The sequence below is a fragment of the Bufo gargarizans genome, chromosome 10, assembly GCF_014858855.1.
Source record: "Bufo gargarizans isolate SCDJY-AF-19 chromosome 10, ASM1485885v1, whole genome shotgun sequence".
In the NCBI taxonomy this organism is placed as follows: Eukaryota; Metazoa; Chordata; class Amphibia; order Anura; family Bufonidae; genus Bufo; species Bufo gargarizans.
In genome coordinates this window covers 39,792,038-39,811,863 of record NC_058089.1, presented here as the reverse complement: position 1 = coordinate 39,811,863, position 19,826 = coordinate 39,792,038, and the positions used below count along the sequence as shown (strand labels likewise).

Here is a 19,826-nt window from a genome sequence, read left to right as displayed (position 1 = left end):
AGAGCTTATTCCGTCAAAACTGTGAAATCTGTGATGGAGGCTCCTAACCCCACTGTAAAGCCTCATTCATATGACCGCATTTTTGGTCCGCATGAGGCCACAAAAATGTGGACAGCACACTGTGCTGTCGGCATCTGTATGTCTGTTCCAATGCCTATTCTTGTCTGGTTTGCAGACAAGAATAGGCATTGTTACAATGGGTCCACAAAAAATGGATTCAACATGGACATCATCCGTATTTTTTGCAGAATCGCGCTTTGCCGACGTGTGAGTGCACCCTTAGCCATCTATATGCCCATATACAGCTAAGGAGTTGTCATTGTGAGGTTACTCTTATTGGGGATAATACTGAGGCTATGTTCAAGCATGCATTGTTATTTTTTCCAATAAAGTGACAAACCACGGCAGAAGCAGACACGTCCATTATAAGTCGAGAATCGCTGTTTTCTGCTGTACAGGGGATGTGACGGTTCATCATATTTTTAATATGTAAAGGAAAACACAATGCAGATGTGAACAGAGTCTTAAGATGATATTTTAAACATTTCTTTTTAATATACAGTACAGACCAAAAGTTTGGACACACCTTCTCATTCAAAGAGTTTTCTTTATTTTCATGACTATGAAAATTGTAGATTCACACTGAAGGCATCAAAACTATGAATTAACACGTGTGGAATTATATACATAACAAAAAAGTGTGAAACAACTGAAAATATGTCATATTCTAGGTTCTTCAAAGTAGCCACCTTTTTCTTTGATTACTGCTTTGCACACTCTTGGCATTCTCTTGATGAGCTTCAAGAGGTAGTCACCTGAAATGGGTTTCACTTCACAGGTGTGCCCTGTCAGGTTTAATAAGTGCGATTTCTTGCCTTATAAATGGGGTTGGGACCATAAGCTGCGTTGTGGAGAAGTCAGGTGGATACACAGTTGATAGTCCTACTGAATAGACTGTTAGAATTTGTATTATGGCAAGAAAAAAACAGCTAAGTAAAGAAAAACGAGTGGCCATCATTACTTTAAGAAATGAAGGTCAGTTAGTCCGAAAAATTGGTAAAACTTTGAAAGTGTCCCCAAGTGAGTCACAAAAACCATCAAGCGCTACAAAGAAACTGGCTCACATGCGGACCGCCCCAGGAAAGGAAGACCAAGAGTCACCTCTGCTGCGGAGGATAAGTTCATCCGAGTCACCAGCCTCAGAAATCGCAGGTTAACAGCAGCTCAGATTAGAGACCAGGTCAATGCCACACAGAGTTCTAGCAGCAGACACATCTCTAGAACAACTGTTAAGAAGAGACTGTGTGAATCAGGCATTCATGGTAGAATATCTGCTAGGAAACCACTACTAAGGACAGGCAACAAGCAGAAGAGACTTGTTTGGGCTACAGAACACAAGGAATGGACATTAGACCAGTGGAAATCTGTGCTTTGGTCTGATGAGTCCAAATTTGAGATCTTTGGTTCCAACCACCGTGTCTTTGTGCGACGCAGAAAAGGTGAACGGATGGACTCTACATGCCTGGTTCCCACCGTGAAGCATGGAGGAGGAGGTGTGATGGTGTGGGGGTGCTTTGCTGGTGACACTGTTGGGGATTTATTCAAAATTGAACGCATACTGAACCAGCATGGCTACCACAGCATCTTGCAGCGGCATGCTATTCCATCCGGTTTGCGTTTAGTTGGACCATTTTTCAACAGGACAATGACCCCAAAACACACCTCCAGGCTGTGTAAGGGCTATTTGACCATGAAAGAGAGTGATGGGGTGCTGCGCCAGATAACCTGGCCTCCACAGTCACCGGACCTGAACCCAATCGAGATGTTTAGGGTGAGCTGGACCGCAGAGTCAAGGCAAAAGGGCCAACAAGTGCTAAGCATCTCTGGGAACTCCTTCAAAACTATTGGAAGACCATTTCAGGTGACTACCTCTTGAAGCTCATCAAGAGAATGCCAAGAGTGTGCAAAGCAGTAATCAAAGCAAAAGGTGGCTACTTAGAAGAACCTAGAATATGACATATTTTCAGTTGTTTCACATTTTTTTGTTATGTATATAATTCCACATGTGTTAATTCATAGTTTTGATGCCTTCAGTGTGAATCTACAATTTTCATAGTCATGAAAATAAAGAAAACTCTTTGAATGAGAAGGTGTGTCCAAACTTTTGGTCTGTACTGTACATTACACCACTAAAGAGTTGATGATCTTCCCGATGTTCCAGGTTGTCTCTTAACCATATCCTCTTCGTCACATTGATCCTGAGTTTAAAATTATTGTGTGTGTGCTGCAGGTGTGTTCCCGAATCTGCCCGCTGGCTAATCATAAATGGCCGTACCCATCAGGCACTTAGAAATCTGCAAAGAGTAGCTTGGATTAATGGAAAGAGAGAAGAGGGGGAAAAGCTTTCAGAGAAGGTAACAATCCAGTACTTTTATTTATTTTTAGCATAGAATTATCTAAAACAAGGGTTACCTAATCTGTAGGTTTAGGCTTGTCTGAAAAGGTGGGTTTCAGGTTTCTTTTGAAAGATTCCATGGTAGGTGAGAGTCAGATATGTTTTGTCAAATTTCTTTTTATTGAAGTAATGCACAAAGTTATGTAAAATAACATACATCACGTGGACCAGACGCAGCTGGAAAATTAATTAATCAGCAAGTACACTACATCTCAAATGGTGGCATACATAACACGAAACACAATCAATTTGCGAAACAGATATATGGTGGGGAGAACACGACAAGACAAAGGAAGGGTAGAACTAAGGGAGGGAAGGGAAGGGTAGAGCAGATGTCAATCTTGTATCTTTCCGTCTAGTAAATCAAAGCTCAGAACTTGCGGAATCGTTTCCAGGGGAGCCATATTTTTTCAAATGTCGCTCTAGAATGACCTTCCCAGTGGGCCAGTTCTTCAAACCGGTATAATTGGTCAATTTTTTCGGTCCACATCACGACCGAAGGGGCCGCATCGTTCTTCCAGATGAGAGGGACCAGTAGTCGGGCTGCTGTTATAAGCATGGTTGGTAGGCTAAACTTAGAAGGGGTCAGCGTGCTATTAGGGCACCAAAGTAATAGAAGCTTTGCATCTAACCTGACCTGGGTGTTACATATCTTATTCATAGTTGTAACCACTTCTGCCCAAAAAGGTTTAATTTTCTCACAATTCCACCAAATATGTGATAAAGAGCCGGGCCCTACTCCACACCTCCAGCAACTGTCTGGGATAGCGGGATTGAGCTTATGAAGGAATTCTGGCGTTTTGTACCATCTTGTGAGTAATTTATAAGAGTTAGCTTGAATCCTGATGCAACGGTTGAATCCGTGCGAGTGTGTGAGGATAAACGCCTTTTCAGGGTCCGATAGAGACATAGACAGCTCTTTTTCCCAGGCCGCTAGGAACCACAGATCTGGAGGTGCAGAGGAGAGCAGCTCCCTGTAAAATGTGGAGAGAGGTTTCTTAGGGCGAAGTGCGGTAGAGAGCTTCCCTTCTATCCACGAGGGGTCAGTAGTAGGCCTGGGGAGCGTTGTCAAGCGCGCCAAGTCTTTTTTAAAGGCCATGGCCGCTAGGAAAGAGGCCTCCTGGACTCTCGGAATTGCGTCCGTTTTGCTCCAGTCTAAAGCACCCGTCTCAGTCATGACGTCTTGTAGTTTGGAGCCAGAGAGCAATGCCCAGATTCCTGATGGCCTAGAGGTGGTTGGGTGAATATATGCCTGTAGCAAGTGTAAGGGGAGATGCACACTGGGAAACTGGAGGGAGGAAGATCTATATAATTTGGACCACTCCAGTAATAAACCTTTCCATAAGGGCGATATGAACTTATTGTTGGCGGTGCATTTGCGTAGACCCCACAGAACTAGCTTGTCGTTGTATGAGAGCATATCACACTCCAGTCGGGAGACAAGGCCGGGGGGGCGCCAAGACAAGAGGCTCAAAGCTCTATTCAGCAGTGCTGCTCTATAATAAAGGTACATGTCAGGTAGGCCAAAGCTCCCAACCTCCTCTCCCTCCTCTCCCGGGTGAGAGTGGCATAAGCCAGTCTAGGGGAACTGCCTGCCCACACAAATGCCGAGAAGATTCTGCGGACCTCCACAAAGAAGGAATGGGGTAGCCAAATAGGGAGTGTTTGGATGAGATAGAGCAGTCTGGGGACTATAAAAGCTTTAATGTAGTTCTTCCTGCCGATCCATGAGATAAACGGCAGTTTTAGGGAGTGTAGGTGAGATTTAATGGATTTTAGCAGGGGGGCCTGGTTCAGCTCAAAGAGCTCCTCTGGATTAGCTGAGATATTAGGAATGGGATTGACTTGGAGGCCCACGAAAAAGCAGTGGAACTTTTAAGCGTCTCAACAGTAGAAGGTGGGCAGGTGATATTCAGGGCCTGTGACTTTGTATAATTAATCTTAAAGTTTGAGACCTTACCGTATTCTTCAAAAAGGGCCTGAAGTCTGGGGAAAGAAGTTAAGGGATTGGACGTTATGACTAAAAGATCGTCTGCAAAAGCAGCCGTCCGATGAGCCTGCGACCCTAAAGTGATACCTAGAATGTCCGGGTCCTGCCTGATCTTGGCCAGCAGGGTCTCCATGACAATAACAAAGAGAGCAGGTGAGAGTGGGCAGCCCTGTCGCGTCCCATTGGTGATAGGAAAGGATGGGGAGAGTGTCCCATTAATACGTATTCTGGCAGAAGGGAGCGAGTACAGCGAGAAGATAGATTGGATGAACTGATCCGGAAGGCCAAATTTCGACAATGCACGTGACATGAATTGCCAACTAATCCTGTCGAAAGCCTTCTCTGCGTCAGTACTAAGCAAGGCTAGCAGTATCGAGTGCTTCCGGGCATGTGTAATCAATTGTATGACACGGACCATATTCTCACTCCCCTGTCTGCCAGAAACAAATCCCACCTGCTCTTCGTTGATAATGCCAGGGAGAACCGCCTGAATCCGCTGAGCCAGGATCTTGGCCCACCACTTCACGTCCGTATTTAGAAGCGAAATTGGGCGGTAACTCCCACAATTTAGGGGGTCTTTATTTTCCTTGTGAATTACCGTGATGTGGGCTGAAAGCGACTGGGGCGGGAGGATACCTCCTTGAAGTAGATAGTTACACAGGGTGTTAAACCTGGGGATTAGAATATGCTTAAAGGTTTTATAGTAAGAAATGGTGAAACCATCGGGGCCTGGGCTTTTCCCTGAGGGTATGGAGGAGAGCACCTTACTAATTTCAGTGTCCGTGATGGGAGATAATAGCTGGGCTGACTGAGCTGGGGAGATAGCAGGTAATTGTAGGGAGGAGAGAAATTTCTCCGTTGCTTCTCCTAGCTGTTCTGGCGATAAATCGTCTGGTGTTTTAAGATTATATAGGTCTCTATAGAAGGCACAAAAGGACTTTGCAATGTCCGGAGTACTCTTATGCAAAGCGCCATTTTTGTCCTTAACTGCAGCGATAAAGGAATCAGTTTTCTGCTTCTTCACTAGGGCGGACATTAACCTATTTCCTTTGTCTCCGTGGGCATATGAACGGAATTTGGCTCTGAGTAGCAGCTTGGCTGATGTGACATTCATCAGGTTTTTGAGCTTAGTGCGGGCTTCTGCAAGCTCTGAGGCACAGCTAAGAGCTTGGGAGGTTTTATGTGATAGCTCCAGAGCCTGAATCTGAGAGAGAAGTGTCGCCATAGCCTGACTCCGTTGTCTTTTAATATGGGCACCTAAGGCTATTAGTTCCCCTCTCAGGACCGCTTTATGGGTTTCCCAAATAATGGAAGGGGAGGGTGCATCAGGGCCTGAAGCGTTAGCTGTGAAAAAATCAGTTATGATAGAGGAGAGTTTAGCAGCATGGGAGGGATCCGAAATAATGGTCTCGTTTATACGCCAGTTCCATTCCCTCTTTGGGAGGTCCTGCAGAGAAATACTCAGGAATACAGGGGCATGGTCAGACAGGGTGATGTTCCCTATGTGAGAACCGGTAGCCCTGTGAGCAAAGGACTTAGATAGGAATAAATAGTCTAGTCTATGATAGGACAATTTAGCTGCTGAGTAAAAGGAAAAATCCCTACCAGTGGGGTTAGTGGTCCGCCATATATCTAGAACACCCAACCTCTGGAAGGCGCGTTTAAGACGTCTTAAGCGAACGTGTGTAATGGCAGATTTCCCAGATGAAGAGTCTAACGCAGGTTCAAGGGTAGCATTAAAATCGCCTCCTAATATAACCATTCCCTCCTTGAAGGAGGACAGTAAGCCAAGGGTCTGAACGAGCCAAGCAACCTGTCCTCTGTTGGGGGCATATACAGTTGCCAGGGTAACAGGAGTGTCAGCGATAGTGCCCTTAACAAACAGGTAACGACCCTCAGGGTCTGCAGAGACGGCAGAGTGCTTAAAGGGGAGCTGCTTGTGGATCGCTATGCTGACACCCCTGCTAGCCGAACTATAAGTGCTGTGGAACCATTGGGAAAACCTTTTGGGGGGTAATTTGGGGGTCTTACCCTCTCGGAAGTGGGTTTCCTGAAAGAAGGCTATAGACACTTTATCCCTCTGTAAAAGGGCCAGGATTTGGGACCGCTTGCAAGGCTCGTTCATTCCCCGGGCGTTAAAGGACGAAATCACAATAGACGACATTCTGAAATAAAAAGTGGACAATAAGCATCAGACAATGCAATATATGACATCTGGTGGTGGTGGAGGGGGGAGGGGGACACACAAGGGAAGGAGGGGAGACAAACAGGTGAGGTACATAATAGTGCAAAGACATATTGCAGAGAGAGCTCTACTGAGCACCCGACTGTGCGACCCTTTCTCATTACGGCTACCAGCCGGGGTCTGTCAGGTGGGGGGTCCCGCAGAGCTATAGCGGGCCATTTACTGGCCATCACACAGGGGAAAGGTGACCCAGAGGTAGTACCGGGTTAACCCCTGCAGATTGAGAAAAGGGCAGGTGGTACGCAAGAACAAGAACTACAGATAGACCGTATGAAAAATTAGAACTAGGTGAACTGAAACTGGAAGTTGGGAGCTTGGTTTCCACAACAGGCGGACATGAACTCAGGCCCATATCTTCCAGCAATCAGGGAAGCTTCAAGTCACTTCACTGTAAGGCACTAAGTCCCAGGCAAGCTAACTGGGGTTGGAACTAAATGAAAATCCTCCAAAGGATGATCCCTGATCATGTAGGGGAGTTAGCAGACTTCTCAGCCCTGGCTTTGGGCGACTTTATATTATAGACATGTCGCCAGTCAGCTGCACGAGGTGGCGGGAGAGGGGGGTCCTCAATGTCGGCCGGCATCCAGGAGGGGATGTCAATCGGATTCAAACCCAATTGATCCCAGCTGGCCTGAAGATACCTCGGCGTACGAATGGAGACCTGGCGTCCGTTTTTGAGGACCGCGATCCCGAACGGATAAAGCCACCGGAACGGGGTGGCTGATGCTCTAAGCGCATCAAGGAGCGGCTTGAGGATGCGCCTTTTCACTAAAGTGGACGGGGCCAGGTCCTGAAAAAACATAATCTGGGTACCTTCATAGTGCAGGCGATCCGATTCTCTACCAGCCTTCATGAGCACAGCGGTATCGATGTAGCTAAGCAGACCGCAGATGACATCTCTTGGGGGATCGGTATTCTTAGGCTTAGGCCTAAGCGCCCTGTGGATCCGCTCTATCACTATGCGCTCCGCTCTCTCAGGCCCCAGCAGGTCAGCAAACACTTCCAGCTCCACCTTCTCCAGCGCTTCACTTGCGATTACTTCAGGGAGCCCACGGATCCTCAGATTTCTCCTCCGGCTCCGGTTCTCCTGGTCTTCAACCCTCAGGAGCGCATCGTTGAGGAGGTCAGTATGGGAGCTGAGTGTCTTGTACGTCTTCTCTTCCCTCTTGAGAGCCGCCTCCTGCGCGCCTTACAGGTCCGGCACGCGGTGACCAATGCTCCGGAGATCCTCTTTAATCTCGGACAGGTCCCTCTTGATAGGGGCCAGTGCCGAATTTAGCACCTCCAGAAGTGCCGCTTTAGAGAATGAGCCTCTCTGCCTCCTCGACTTGCAGGTGGAGGCATCCGAGAAACTGCCGCCATCTGTATCCTCCTCCATGTCCGATGCCGGGGCTGTAGCGGGGGCCATCTTAGGGGTCTCAGCCGACCGCAGCTTCGGATGCTTCTTTAAGAATTTATCCATGTCGGACTGACTGGATCTCAAGGGAGATGGATCAGCTTGATCTTTAAAACGATCTTTGCCCGTTCTGCCCATAAAAGCGGTGCTGTGTGCTGAATTAAGGGGTTAATTCACCGGTAAGGATGAGGAGCTCAGCAGGACACAGCCATTCAGCTAGGCAGCCAAGCTCCGCCCCCGAGTCAGATATGTTTTGGTAGGGTGTTCTCATATGGAGGATGCATAATCTTGGAGGCAATCATTTGAAAAGCAGATAAGAGGAGAGTAAAGAAGGAGGTCTTGTGAAGACTGGAGATTCTGTGTGGGAAGGTACCAGGTGTCAGGATAATGACTACCGTCAGATGCAAACAGGGATAGTGTAGCCCTAAACTGCCTGGACCCACTATCCCTACCTAGTTGCACGATCACCCTAGACAGTGACCCACAACTGGTCAACAGTCCCTATACTGCAATATGTGAAGGCCGACACACAAACACAATAAGAGTAGTCGTATGGAAAAAGAGTCAAAAGCCAGATGATCAACACAGTACAAGTATGCCAGAGGCAAGTGAGAAAACCAAAACACACCAAAGAGTCAGAACCAAGAGATCAAATAGGATACCAGAATGCCAGGAGCCAAATTGAAATCCACAAAGTCACAGCCAAGTGAGTCTTCACAATTGCTGGAAACAGTAGGAGCCAGATCACAAGAAATTTACCGGCACCTGCACACTGCAGGTGTAGGCCTTGTACCGGGGTGGGCTCCCCAGGATACAAAAAAGTCACAAACGAGAAAAGCAACTCTGATACCAGCTTTTTACTGCAATATGACTCTGAACGCAAACCCCAACCTCTGGAAACACAAAATGGATTTACATACACTCAGCCTGAAGGCTGAGACTCTCGTGTTGCACAGCACGGTGCTCTACAATGGCTACCAGAAAGAATCGCACAGTTTGCCTATTGGCGGGCACAAATAAAACGGCCACATGACTGTAGCTGTGGTCGCAAAATGTTGATCCCATGCTTGGATGTGACTGTGTCTCTTTGTCCTCTCAAAATGGCAACTTCCTCTTTCTCCTTCAGCCTGGCAACTCCACCTCTCATGAATATGAAAATATGTATATCTAGTCAGTAGCTGTGCCTCGAAAATGGCGACATCTTGTGGCCAAACAGCAAAACGTCAGTCCAGAACATTTAATTTAATTCACATAAACAGTGTTCAACAATGATAGTTGTTTCCCCATCTCACATACCACCCCACTAGAGATTGTCGCCGTAGGACACCCTAGAGATTGTCCTTGCTGGACACCCTGGGAGCAGATCCACTGTTGATCTTATTTCTCAGTGATTCTGGTGGCCGGGTTTACGTAAGAGTGTTGAGGGCTATGTGGCAGCTTGTGAGACCTGTGCACGTGCCAAAGTGACCATACTCGGCCCTCAGGATCTCTTCTTCCTTTGTCCATCCCATCCCATCCATGGACACACTTGTCCATGGACTTTATCACCGATTTGCCCAGTTCTTCTGGAATGACGGTGATTTTGATGGTGGTTGACCACTTCAGTAACACTTTATTCCACACTTTATTCCATTTTCTGGTCTACCCAATGCCAAAACTCTGGCTTGGACATTTGTTGATAACATTGTGAAATTACGCAGCATTCCCTCTGATGTGGTGTCTGATAGAGGGACTCAATTTGTTTCCAGATTTCGGAAGGCTTTCTGTAATCACCTGGGGATTTGTTTGTCCTTCTCTTCGGCTTTTCACCCTCAGTCGAACGGACAAACTAAATGCACTAACCAGAATCTGGAGACATATTTGAGGTGTTTTGTAGCAGAGAATCAGGAGAAGTGGTCCTCATTTTTGTCGTTGGCTGAATTTGCTTTGAATAACCGTCGTCAGGAGTCCACTGATAAGTCACCATTTTTTGGTGCATATGGGTTTTACCCTCAGTTTGGTACGTTCTCTGGGAATAATTCCTCTGGTATTCCTGATGAGGAGAGATTTGCTTCTTCCTTGTCATCTATCTGGTGGAAAATTCAAATCAATTTAAAAAAGATGGGCGATAGGTATAAACGTATGGCTGACAAGAAACGTGTCTGGTCCGGACCTGAATGTGGGTGATTTGGTGTGGTTGTCCACTGAGAACATTAATTTGAAGGTGCCATCCTGGAAGTTAGGTCCAAGATTTATTAGTCCATACAAGATCTCTGCCATTATTAATCCGGTTTCTTTTCGCCTTGAACTTCCGCAGGCTTGGAAGATCCATAATGTCTTCCATAAATCTTTGTTAAAGAGTTATGTGGAACCTGCTGTACCATCTCCCTTGCCACCTCCACCTGTCATGGTTAATGGGAATCTGGAGTTTCACATTTCCAAAGTTGTTGACTCTCGTGTCCATCGGGGTTCCCTTAAATACCTCGTTCATTGGAAGGGTTACGGTCCGGAGGAGAGAATGTGGGTCCTGGCTACTGATGTGAATGCCAGTCGGCTGATGAGGGCTTTTCACAGAGCCCACCCTGATAAAGTTGGTCCTGGGTGCCCGGATGTCACCCGTAGAAGAGGGGGTACTGTCACCACCGGCTCTGGGAGAGATCTTAGAAGTCCAGATAGACGGAAGACTCAGGAGTCGATCTGACAGATGTCTATTGTTTTCATTGTTGCTGACAGGTTTCCACCCCTTCGCAGGTGTTGCTCATTATCAGTCAGGTGACCCCTTTATATGTTCCACCTTTCACTGAGTCGATAATAGTTCTTCTGAGGAGTGCTCTGCTTGTGTGGTGATTCTCCTGTTCCAGTTGCTTCTCAAGCTAAGTCATTTCCCTTTTCTTGTTGTGTCTGTCCCGACTATGCCTCAGGGAGACACTGGCTCCTTCAGGTTTGAAGGAGCCAGCTGCCTCTTTCCCTGTTCCCTAAGCTGAGGGTTTGGTACAGTGTGTCAGTAGCCTCAGGTTCCAGTGCATTTCTACCTTTGAGATTTGCACATGTGGTTAGCAGCTTAGGGAGAGAGTCAGGGATTGCTAGGAGATGACCTCTTTATTCCCTTGGCTTGGGGCCTAGTTTGTAGTTGTTTTGTTGTCGTTCCCTTTGGTTGTCTTTCTTTCCCGGTACTACCCGTGACAGCTGCACTCCGACCCTGTATCAACTAGGCAGCATACCTTCTGGCCTTCCAACTTGGCTTCCATAACTGGCATACAGGTCATGCTCCTCATGCATAGGGCTTAGCTTCTGGTGTACCACCGCAGGACGCCCAGCAACTGCGGCAGTCGGAAGTTTAACGTTGGCTTGGACTTCATCTGTTCGGGGCACTCTCTGGCCATATGGCCGTACTGTTGACAAGCCCAGCAGAGGGGCCCTCTTTTGACGTGTCCCCGCACATGAGTTATCCTGGGTAGAGTCGCTCAGAGTGCTGAGGTCATTCCCGGAGGCTGGGGAGATTCTACCTTCATCTGGGACACTTCCAGCCGAAGTTCTCTCAATTCTGTTAAGGACTCTAAGTCTTCGGACCCTAACCGGTCCCCTGTAGCATGGGTGCTACTCACTACTCTCGCCGCCACAGGCATGTGCTCTTCCTCTCTCTCCGCGGCGGCTAGGTAGACGCTGTAGAATGTCATGTCGGCCGTCGGCCGGGTCATCTCTTGCAATTTGTCCAGTAAGAACCTGTTGGAGAGCCCTACTATGAACTGGTCTCTCAGTAGCCGGTCCATCTCCCGGAATGCTCCCATGGCCTCTGGGTCTCGCCGCTGTATTTCATGTAGTGTGTAATGCCCTGCTCTGACTATGTGCGGAGGTGGGTCAGAATAGCAGCACGTGTTTAGTGTTTGTTTTGGAGTCGTACTGGATCCGCCTCCCATCAGGTGCACTGGGTGGGGTCATTAGTTTAAATGGCTCTCAATTCCAGTGCTCTGAGCGGGTTATAGAAATCAGTCTGGCCTTGGAAGCAAGGAAGGAAGGTTGTCTGTTCCAGCTCAGAAAAGATAAGTGTGGTTTCAGTTTTTGTGTCATCTCTCCTATCCAGGTTCTGTGCGAGCAGACTGCTCCTATTTCGCCTTTTCACCATCTCAGGGAATCTAGGGTGTTTTAGCCCAGGCACGGGGACACATCATTCCTACCACCAAGGTCTGAATGTGGGCTGAGAAGTGCAGGGAGAGAGGTCAGGGATTAGCTAGGAGGTGACCCTTCCCCTGCTTCTCTCCTAGAGCCTGGTTGTTGGTTTATCTGTGTGCCTGAGTGCTCGTCCGCCGTGACAGTAGGGCATTGGCATACTGCATCAGGGTCTTGCCCTCTCGCTTTGGTCGGTTGAAGAAGTGGCTCCGCAACTGCACTACTTTAGCAAGCCCCTCTTGGGTTCTCTCCAGCAGGGAGAATATTTTCTCTAGGGTGTCTCTCTCTGTTTCGGGCCTTACCATCACTGTCTGTCTGATGCCACCCTCTAGAGCCCCCAATGCAACTGTAACTGGTCCCATGGCACGTGCCTGCATATTACTCCTGCGCAACATGCTGATCTGGATTGAGCCGGTGAGACGTCTATCAGTTCTCAACTGTGCAATGTCTCTTTTTATTATGGAGTCCTTTTGTGAACCGTAGAAACACTTTTTGGCCTAACACATGAAACAGAGGCCCTAACTAGCTAACTACAGGCCTGGTCTAGTCTCTAGACGCCAATATTGCAATGAGTTGCATGCACAATCTTACCGACCCGGGTCTGCTCTGTCGGGTCTCTCCGCTGATGACTCCGAACCAAACAAGCAGTCTATTCAACAAACATGCGGTACCGCAGAGCAAGTAGTTTGTTCCTCAGCTCTCATCAGCACTCCTGGCAGAAGTCTTCTGACCCCTGGGCAGAAGCCGGGTCCTGAACAGCGATCAACTTAACTTGACTGTAGCTGTGGTCGCAAAATGTTGATCCCATGCTTGGATGTGACTAGATTCACTCCTCTCTGTGTCCTCTCAAAATGTCGACTTCCTCTTTCTCCTTCAGCCTGGCAACTCCACCTCTCATGAATATGTCAATATGTATATCCAGTCAGTAGCTGTGCCTGGGAAACGGCGACATCTTGTGGCCAAACAGCATAACGTCAGTCCAGAACATTTAATTTAATTTACATAAACAGTGTTCAACAATGATAGCTGTTTCCCCATCTCACACAGGTATCGGCCTTTATACTCAGAAAAAAAAGCAGCTGATGTTAGCGTGCCTGCATGTTGGGTGGAACACCTTGACGTTTGAGAGCCCCAGCCATCTTCCTCTTTGACCTAGGGCTCCGACATCAGTGAAGGGCGGGATGTACTCATGGTTCCCCCGACTGCCGCCTCTGTACGGCAGCAGCATCCAGTTGCCGGGGGAACCCTGACACCAGGAGATCAGGTCACAGATGCATGGAGAGGGCAGGGTGTGGACAACCTTTCATGTAATAGTTAATGTTTTGTATTGGATTCGCTGAGTAATGGGAAGCCAGAGAAGGCATTACTTGTCCTGGAAAACCCAGGTTATGTCTGTGGAGTAAGGTTGAAGAAAACTGGTGCAAACTTGCTAGAAGCAGACCTACCAAATGATCAGGGTGTAAGGATTAGTAGACGAGTAGGGCCAAAACCAGAAGTCAATTCAACAGACGAGGGGTAAATCAAGAAAAAAAAGACACATCTTTATTGGAAAATGGGAACTAGGGTCCTTTGCTGTTAATTGTGGCGGAAATCTGACTTTCTGTGGCCTACAATCTGCCATCTCAGCTGCACAGACTCCCTAGGCACTACATGTGGTCCCAGCCACAACTGCTCTGCCTCCTGTTATCAGCCCCATTTGTATCTTGTGTTGTGGTGATATCTTGTGGCAACTAGTAACATTGCAGTTGTGCATGAAATACATTGGATTATATTAGTTTGCAGTGCAAAACACAATGCAAGTAATAACAGTTGACAATACCTAAACATACTTTAAGGGGCAATTGTGTCCCTTACTGTCCACCCCCCACATTGTCTGACAGAATAATCAACAGGATGCATAACTTTGTGTTGTTTCAATCTTCTGTAAATTTCTGAATGCACTTCTGAAGCCTTATTTTTTCTGACACCTTTGTATTTGTCATAAAAAAGTGTTAGAAAAGCTTCATAAAAACTAGAATAACTACATTGATAAATCTGCCCCATTTTGTTTCAGTGATGGGTCACTGCTTTTGTCAAAAAAGTGATTCACTACAGAAGAACAGTATCCTCATGATTCTAATGACTTTTTGTGCAGGTTCTTATTTCTCACATGCAGTCTGAGTTAAATAATATGAAGCAGGAGCATTCACCTCTGGACTTATTCCGCACTGCCGGGATGCGCAAAGTCACAATTTGTCTTATGTTGGTCTGGTGAGTAACCTTTGTTGGGCTGAGTTCACATTGGATATTTTGTGTATTTTTTCTATTGTCTTTGATGATAGGAAAAAGATTTTTGCTTTTAAATAGAAAACCACACAATACAGTACGTGTGTGTGTGTGTGTGTGTGTGTGTCTGTGTGTAGAGCTCAATTTCTCCAATCATATAGTGCACTTCATGATCTGGGCAATCTACAGTGCTAGATACAGTATGTCTAGAGAAATAGTGCCATCTGGTGGTCAGATCATTAACTTTTCATTAAAAAGAAACTGGCATTTCTGACAGCTGTTATTAATCACCATTGTTCATATCTAAAAATTATCATTTTATTACTGTGTGCATTGTGAATGATGGACTAAGTATATGACACACACACACACTCAATAAAGATTCCTCAGACTTCTCAATTGTGCAGACTAGGATAGGATGCTGGGGATTGTAGTCCATTGCACTGTAATGGATGAAATCCACAGTGAAAGTGCAGCATTTCTCCCAACAGATAGGGCATGCGGCAGATCTGGAAAACTGCAGCATGTACTGCAGATTTTATACTCTCTAAGTAAATAGGGTTTGTTAAAAGTAAAACCCATTCACTTAGGGTACAGCCACACATTCAGGTTTTTGATGCAATGTTTGAAGCAAAAATCAGAAGTGGATCATAAAAGGAGATAGTCTATTATCCTCAGGATAGGTCATCAATATCAGATCGGAGGGGGTCCAACACCCAGCACTCCTGGTGATCAGCTGTATGAGAAGACGGCGGTGGCACATGCCGTCTCCCTTCTCTCTTCCTGCGCTGCCACTGCTGTCTATGGCAAAGCAGCGGTGAACAGGAAGAGAGAATGGAGACGGCATGTGCGCACTGTGCGCGCCCTCTCCTCATACAGTTGATTTGCGGAGGTGCCGGACACCCACCAATCTGATACTGATGTCCTGAGAACAGGCCATTAATGGAAAAATTCTGGACAACCCCTTTAAGGATAAAGGTATTACGGACAGATACGACTTCTCTTTTGAATCCACCCTTAGTTTTGACTTAAAAAACTGCACGAAAACCTGTCCATATAGCCTTCCCCTTATTTTCTGCTGTACTTAATGGTGGCTTTTGGGAGCCACAAGTGAAATCCTAAAACAAATGCACAGTGTGTGAACCCAGAGAGCATGTTGTTTTAGACTACATGTTGTTTTAGACTACAGGGTATATATGATTGATAGATAGATAGATAGATAGATAGATAGATATAAGATAGATATTTTATGCATTGCATATTAGGCCTTGTTCCATCGCCTTAGATTATTTTTCACAAGCTGATTTTTGCCCTCATACAGGTAACCTGTAGCAGTCACTGGACTCTTATACTAGTGCCACTAATAGGACAAGTATTTTATGGAAAATTAATGCCGATGTATAGCTTTATATTGTTTTTGTGATTCATTTCAGATGTTCTATGACTTTGCTTCTCTACAGGTTTTCCACTAGTTTTGTATTTTATGGACTTGGCATGGACTTGCAGAATTTTGGTGTTGATATTTTCCTGCTGCAGTTTGTCTTTGGATGCATTGATTTACCATCTAAGCTGGCAGGTGCCATCCTAATGAGCTACACTGGGCGACGAGTGACGCAGGCTGCTTCTCTGATGCTGGCTGGTGTCGCAGTGCTATGTAATGCTTTTATACCTAAAGGTGAACTCATCAGCCATTGACATTAAAGGGCTGTCTTACTTTAGCAAATGGCATTTATCATGTAGAGAAAGTTAATACAAGGTACTTACTAATGTATTGTGAGAATCCATATTGCTTCCTTTGCTGGCTAGATTAATTTTTTATACCCATTATACACTGCTCGTTTCCATGGTTATAGCTAGAGATGAGCGAATTTTTCAAAAATATGATTCGCTGGTTAGCCACATTTTTTTGAAAAACTTTGGTTCAATCCAAATTTATTTGTGGCGAATTTCGTTAAAAAAAAAAGCTTTTTCCTGGCTGCAGAGAGCCTTTATAGTGGTGTAGAACACTGTGCCTTGCAGTAACACGCATAGGGAGTCTACTGTGGTAGTGAAACAATACTGTGAGTCATGTAAATGACAGGCGTCGCTCTTAGAATCACTGCACGCTTCACTTATTTGGGCAGTTACGGGGCCAAAACTGACCAAATAACTCAAGTGTAAACTCAGCCTTACAGGTCGATGTTACCGTCAAGAAAAAGCGCACTTCTTTTACACCGTCGTCATCTCATTCCACATAGATGCCTACAGAACCTGTTTTATTAAACACTTATACAAGTAGAGCCCCCTCCGACAGAGTGGAGAGGCTGTCAGCAGTAAGTTTGTGATCCGTCAGAACAATAACCCACAAAAAACGGATCCTGTCTGTTGAGCATCCACCTTCACTCGGTCAGCATTTGGTCAGTAATCCATCTGTATTGCTAATGCCCCCCAAAAAAAGGAGTGGATCCAAAACAGATGACACGTGGAATATTTGCATGTCTTCTGTGTTTTGTGCCCACTTCTGCTTTTAGCTACCAAATTACAAGCCAATTATGATGGGACCATGCAGGCCTTACAGCTGCTACACAGACCGGATCCGTTGTGCTTCTAATTTTTCCTTCCTTCTGACAAATCACAAGAAGGGTCAAATAAATGATGATGTCAGCCAGGCCGAAAGGAAAAGTAGTGGCCCAGTCATGAAGTGGGGAGGGTGGGAACAGCATGAGAAGTCCACAGAGTGGCCCTATGACAGAGTCTGGAGGTGGCGGCAGCATCAGGAGGGGGCTACAGAGTGGCAAGGTGACATAGTGTGAAGGTGGCAGCAGCATGAGGAGGCCACAGAGTGGCAAGGTGACATAGTGTGAAGGTGGCAGCAGCATGAGGAGGCCACAGAGTGGCAAGGTGACATAGTGTGGAGGTGTGGCAACGTGACATAGTGTGGAGGTGGCAGCAGCATTAGGAGGCCACAGAGTTGCAAGGTGACATAGTGTGGGGGTGGGTGGCAATACCAGTACCCGCTGAAGATGGTGGATGAAAGAAGGAGCACTTGGCATCAGATGTGTGGCATCAGGCAGGTAGCAGCATCAGAATAGTAGCTGAGGCAGGCAGCCAGAAGAAACTGGTCTCATTTGTCAGTGTTTTTGTGGCACCATAGATGATCTAGTCTGATACATTAGACATTGGTGGGTGGAAATCCTGGCTGATCCACGCCTGAATTATCTTGACAAAGGTCAGTCTCTCCACATTTTGGGTGGACAGGAGAGTTCTTCTTGCAGTAACTATGGCCCCCGGCACTAAACACCCTCTCTGATGCCACACTACTGGCCGGGCAGGACAGCTTTTCCCGGGCAAACTCAGCCAGTTGCGGCCACAAATCCAGTTTGCTGCCCAGTAGTCCAGGGGATCTTTAATGACAGCTGGCAGGGTGCACTCCAAGTATGCCACCACCTGCTGGTTCAGGTTCTGCTCTATGTCTAGCTGCTGGTGAGTAGTTTCTTCACTATGCGGGTGAAGAAAGCTGCTCATCAGCGACTATAGACTCAGGCTGCTGCTGATGGAGCTGGTACTGCTCCTGCCACCCAACCCTTCCCCAGCAGCCATGGCAGTGGAACGTGAGCACAGAGGGCCCCCCCGGTCATACCTGCGAAAGGATAGATAGGCAGATAGGCAGCGGCCAACTGACTACATAGGATGTCTCTATAGTAGTTCATTTTGTCCTCGCTCTCAGTGAGTGTAAAAAAAACAGCCATTTTGGACCAGTAGCGAGGATCCAACACGGTGGAGAGCCATAAGTCATTCCTCTGCTGAATGGTGACAATTCGGCTGTCACTACGCAAGCAAGTAAACATGCATCGGGCCATTTGTGTAAGTGACTCGGAGGGACTTCCTACCTCTATCTCCACTGCATACTGCCACAGTGTGTCTGGGTCCTCTGCCTAAGCTTCCTCATCGTCCTGTAGTTCCTCTGGCTGGTCCTGCTCCTCCTCTCCTGTCACCTGTGTAGAAAAACCACCCATTTCTCTACACATTGCTTGTGCTCCAATGTTCTCCTCCTCCTCTAGTTCAGCCCCCACAGGACTCATGTGGCCATGAGGTCTAGGCGCCATGTCTCCAGTCCCCTGACCAGCCAGATTTACCAGCATCTGTTCCAGGACATGAAGCAGTGGAATGACATAATTCATCCCGTAGTCCTGGCCACTGACAAATAACGTGGCCACCTCAAAGGGCCTGAGCAAACGGCAGGTGTCACGCATGAGCTGCCACTGGCTGACATCAAACTTACACAGGGGAGTACTCCTGTCCGCTTGGATCATCAGGAAATCATTTATGACCTTTCTCTGTTCGTACAGTCGGTCCAACATATGGAGGATGGAATTCCAACGGGTGGAAACATCACATATCAACCTATGTTGGGGGATGCCCTTCTGCTGCTGCAGCTCAAGGAGGGTGTGCTTTGCGGTGAAAGAGTGGCTGACGTGCATGCAAAGTTTCCTGGACATTTTTAGGATGTCTTGCAGATGGGTAGAAGACTTCAGGAACCGCTTGACAACTAGATTGAACACGTGTGCCATGCAGGGCGCATGGCTCAGCCCTCCTTGCGCAGCGCCAACACAATGTTCTTTTTGTTGTCGGTCACCATGGTCCCGATTTTCAGTTGTCGCGGAGAAAGCCAGGATTCTATTTCTTGATGAAGGACATGGAGTAGTTCCTCCCCTGCGTGACTCCATTCGCCCAGGCAAGCGAGGTGCAGAACAGCGTGACACCGCCGTGCCCTGCACATGTGGTATGCTGGAGGGGCACTGTAAATTGTCCCTGCAGTGGAGGCTGAGGACACAGTGGAGAATAAGGAGGCAGAAGCGGACATTGTCGCAAAACCAACGGTGTGGCAGTGTGGAGGCGGAAGCGGTGTCTGGTCAAGTTGCTGGTGTGGCTGTGCAGGAACCACATTCACTCAGTGGGCCGTAAAGGAGATGTATTGTCCCTGACCGTAGTTACAGCTCCACACGTCGGCGCTGCTGTGCACTTTGGCAGACACCGACAGGCTCAAGGACTGGCTGTCACGACCATGGTAATGGTCGTGTTTCTTTGGTCGCATGCGGTTGTCAGCGGTTTGTTCTTTGTTGTCAACCACAGGTGAGGGCTCTGGGTTTGTTGCCTCACGGCATGGCATGGGGTTGCCTCTGGCAACGTGTTCTAGTTTTAGTGTTCACTTTCTTTGTTTGGTGTTAGGGAGTTTGTTCTGTGTACACTTCTCCTTTAAGTGACACTTACCTTCTCTGGTGATGAAAGGGTTAACTCCTTTCCTGGTGTGTGTGTGTGTGTGTGGGTGTGGCTGCTTGGGCTATTTAGC

The 19,826-nt window shown here is 47.1% G+C and overlaps 1 protein-coding gene across 1 annotated transcript in view; it reads left to right on the top strand.

The window, feature by feature from the left end:
• LOC122920495 (solute carrier family 22 member 20-like) overlaps positions 1 to 19,826 on the top strand; it is an 87,690-nt gene that overhangs the window by 50,571 nt on the left and 17,293 nt on the right. The window contains exons 5-7 of the mRNA XM_044270032.1: positions 2,291 to 2,414; positions 14,367 to 14,482; positions 15,958 to 16,172. Of these exons, the coding sequence (XP_044125967.1) occupies positions 2,291 to 2,414; positions 14,367 to 14,482; positions 15,958 to 16,172 (455 nt within the window). The remainder of the gene's footprint in view (positions 1 to 2,290; positions 2,415 to 14,366; positions 14,483 to 15,957; positions 16,173 to 19,826) is intronic.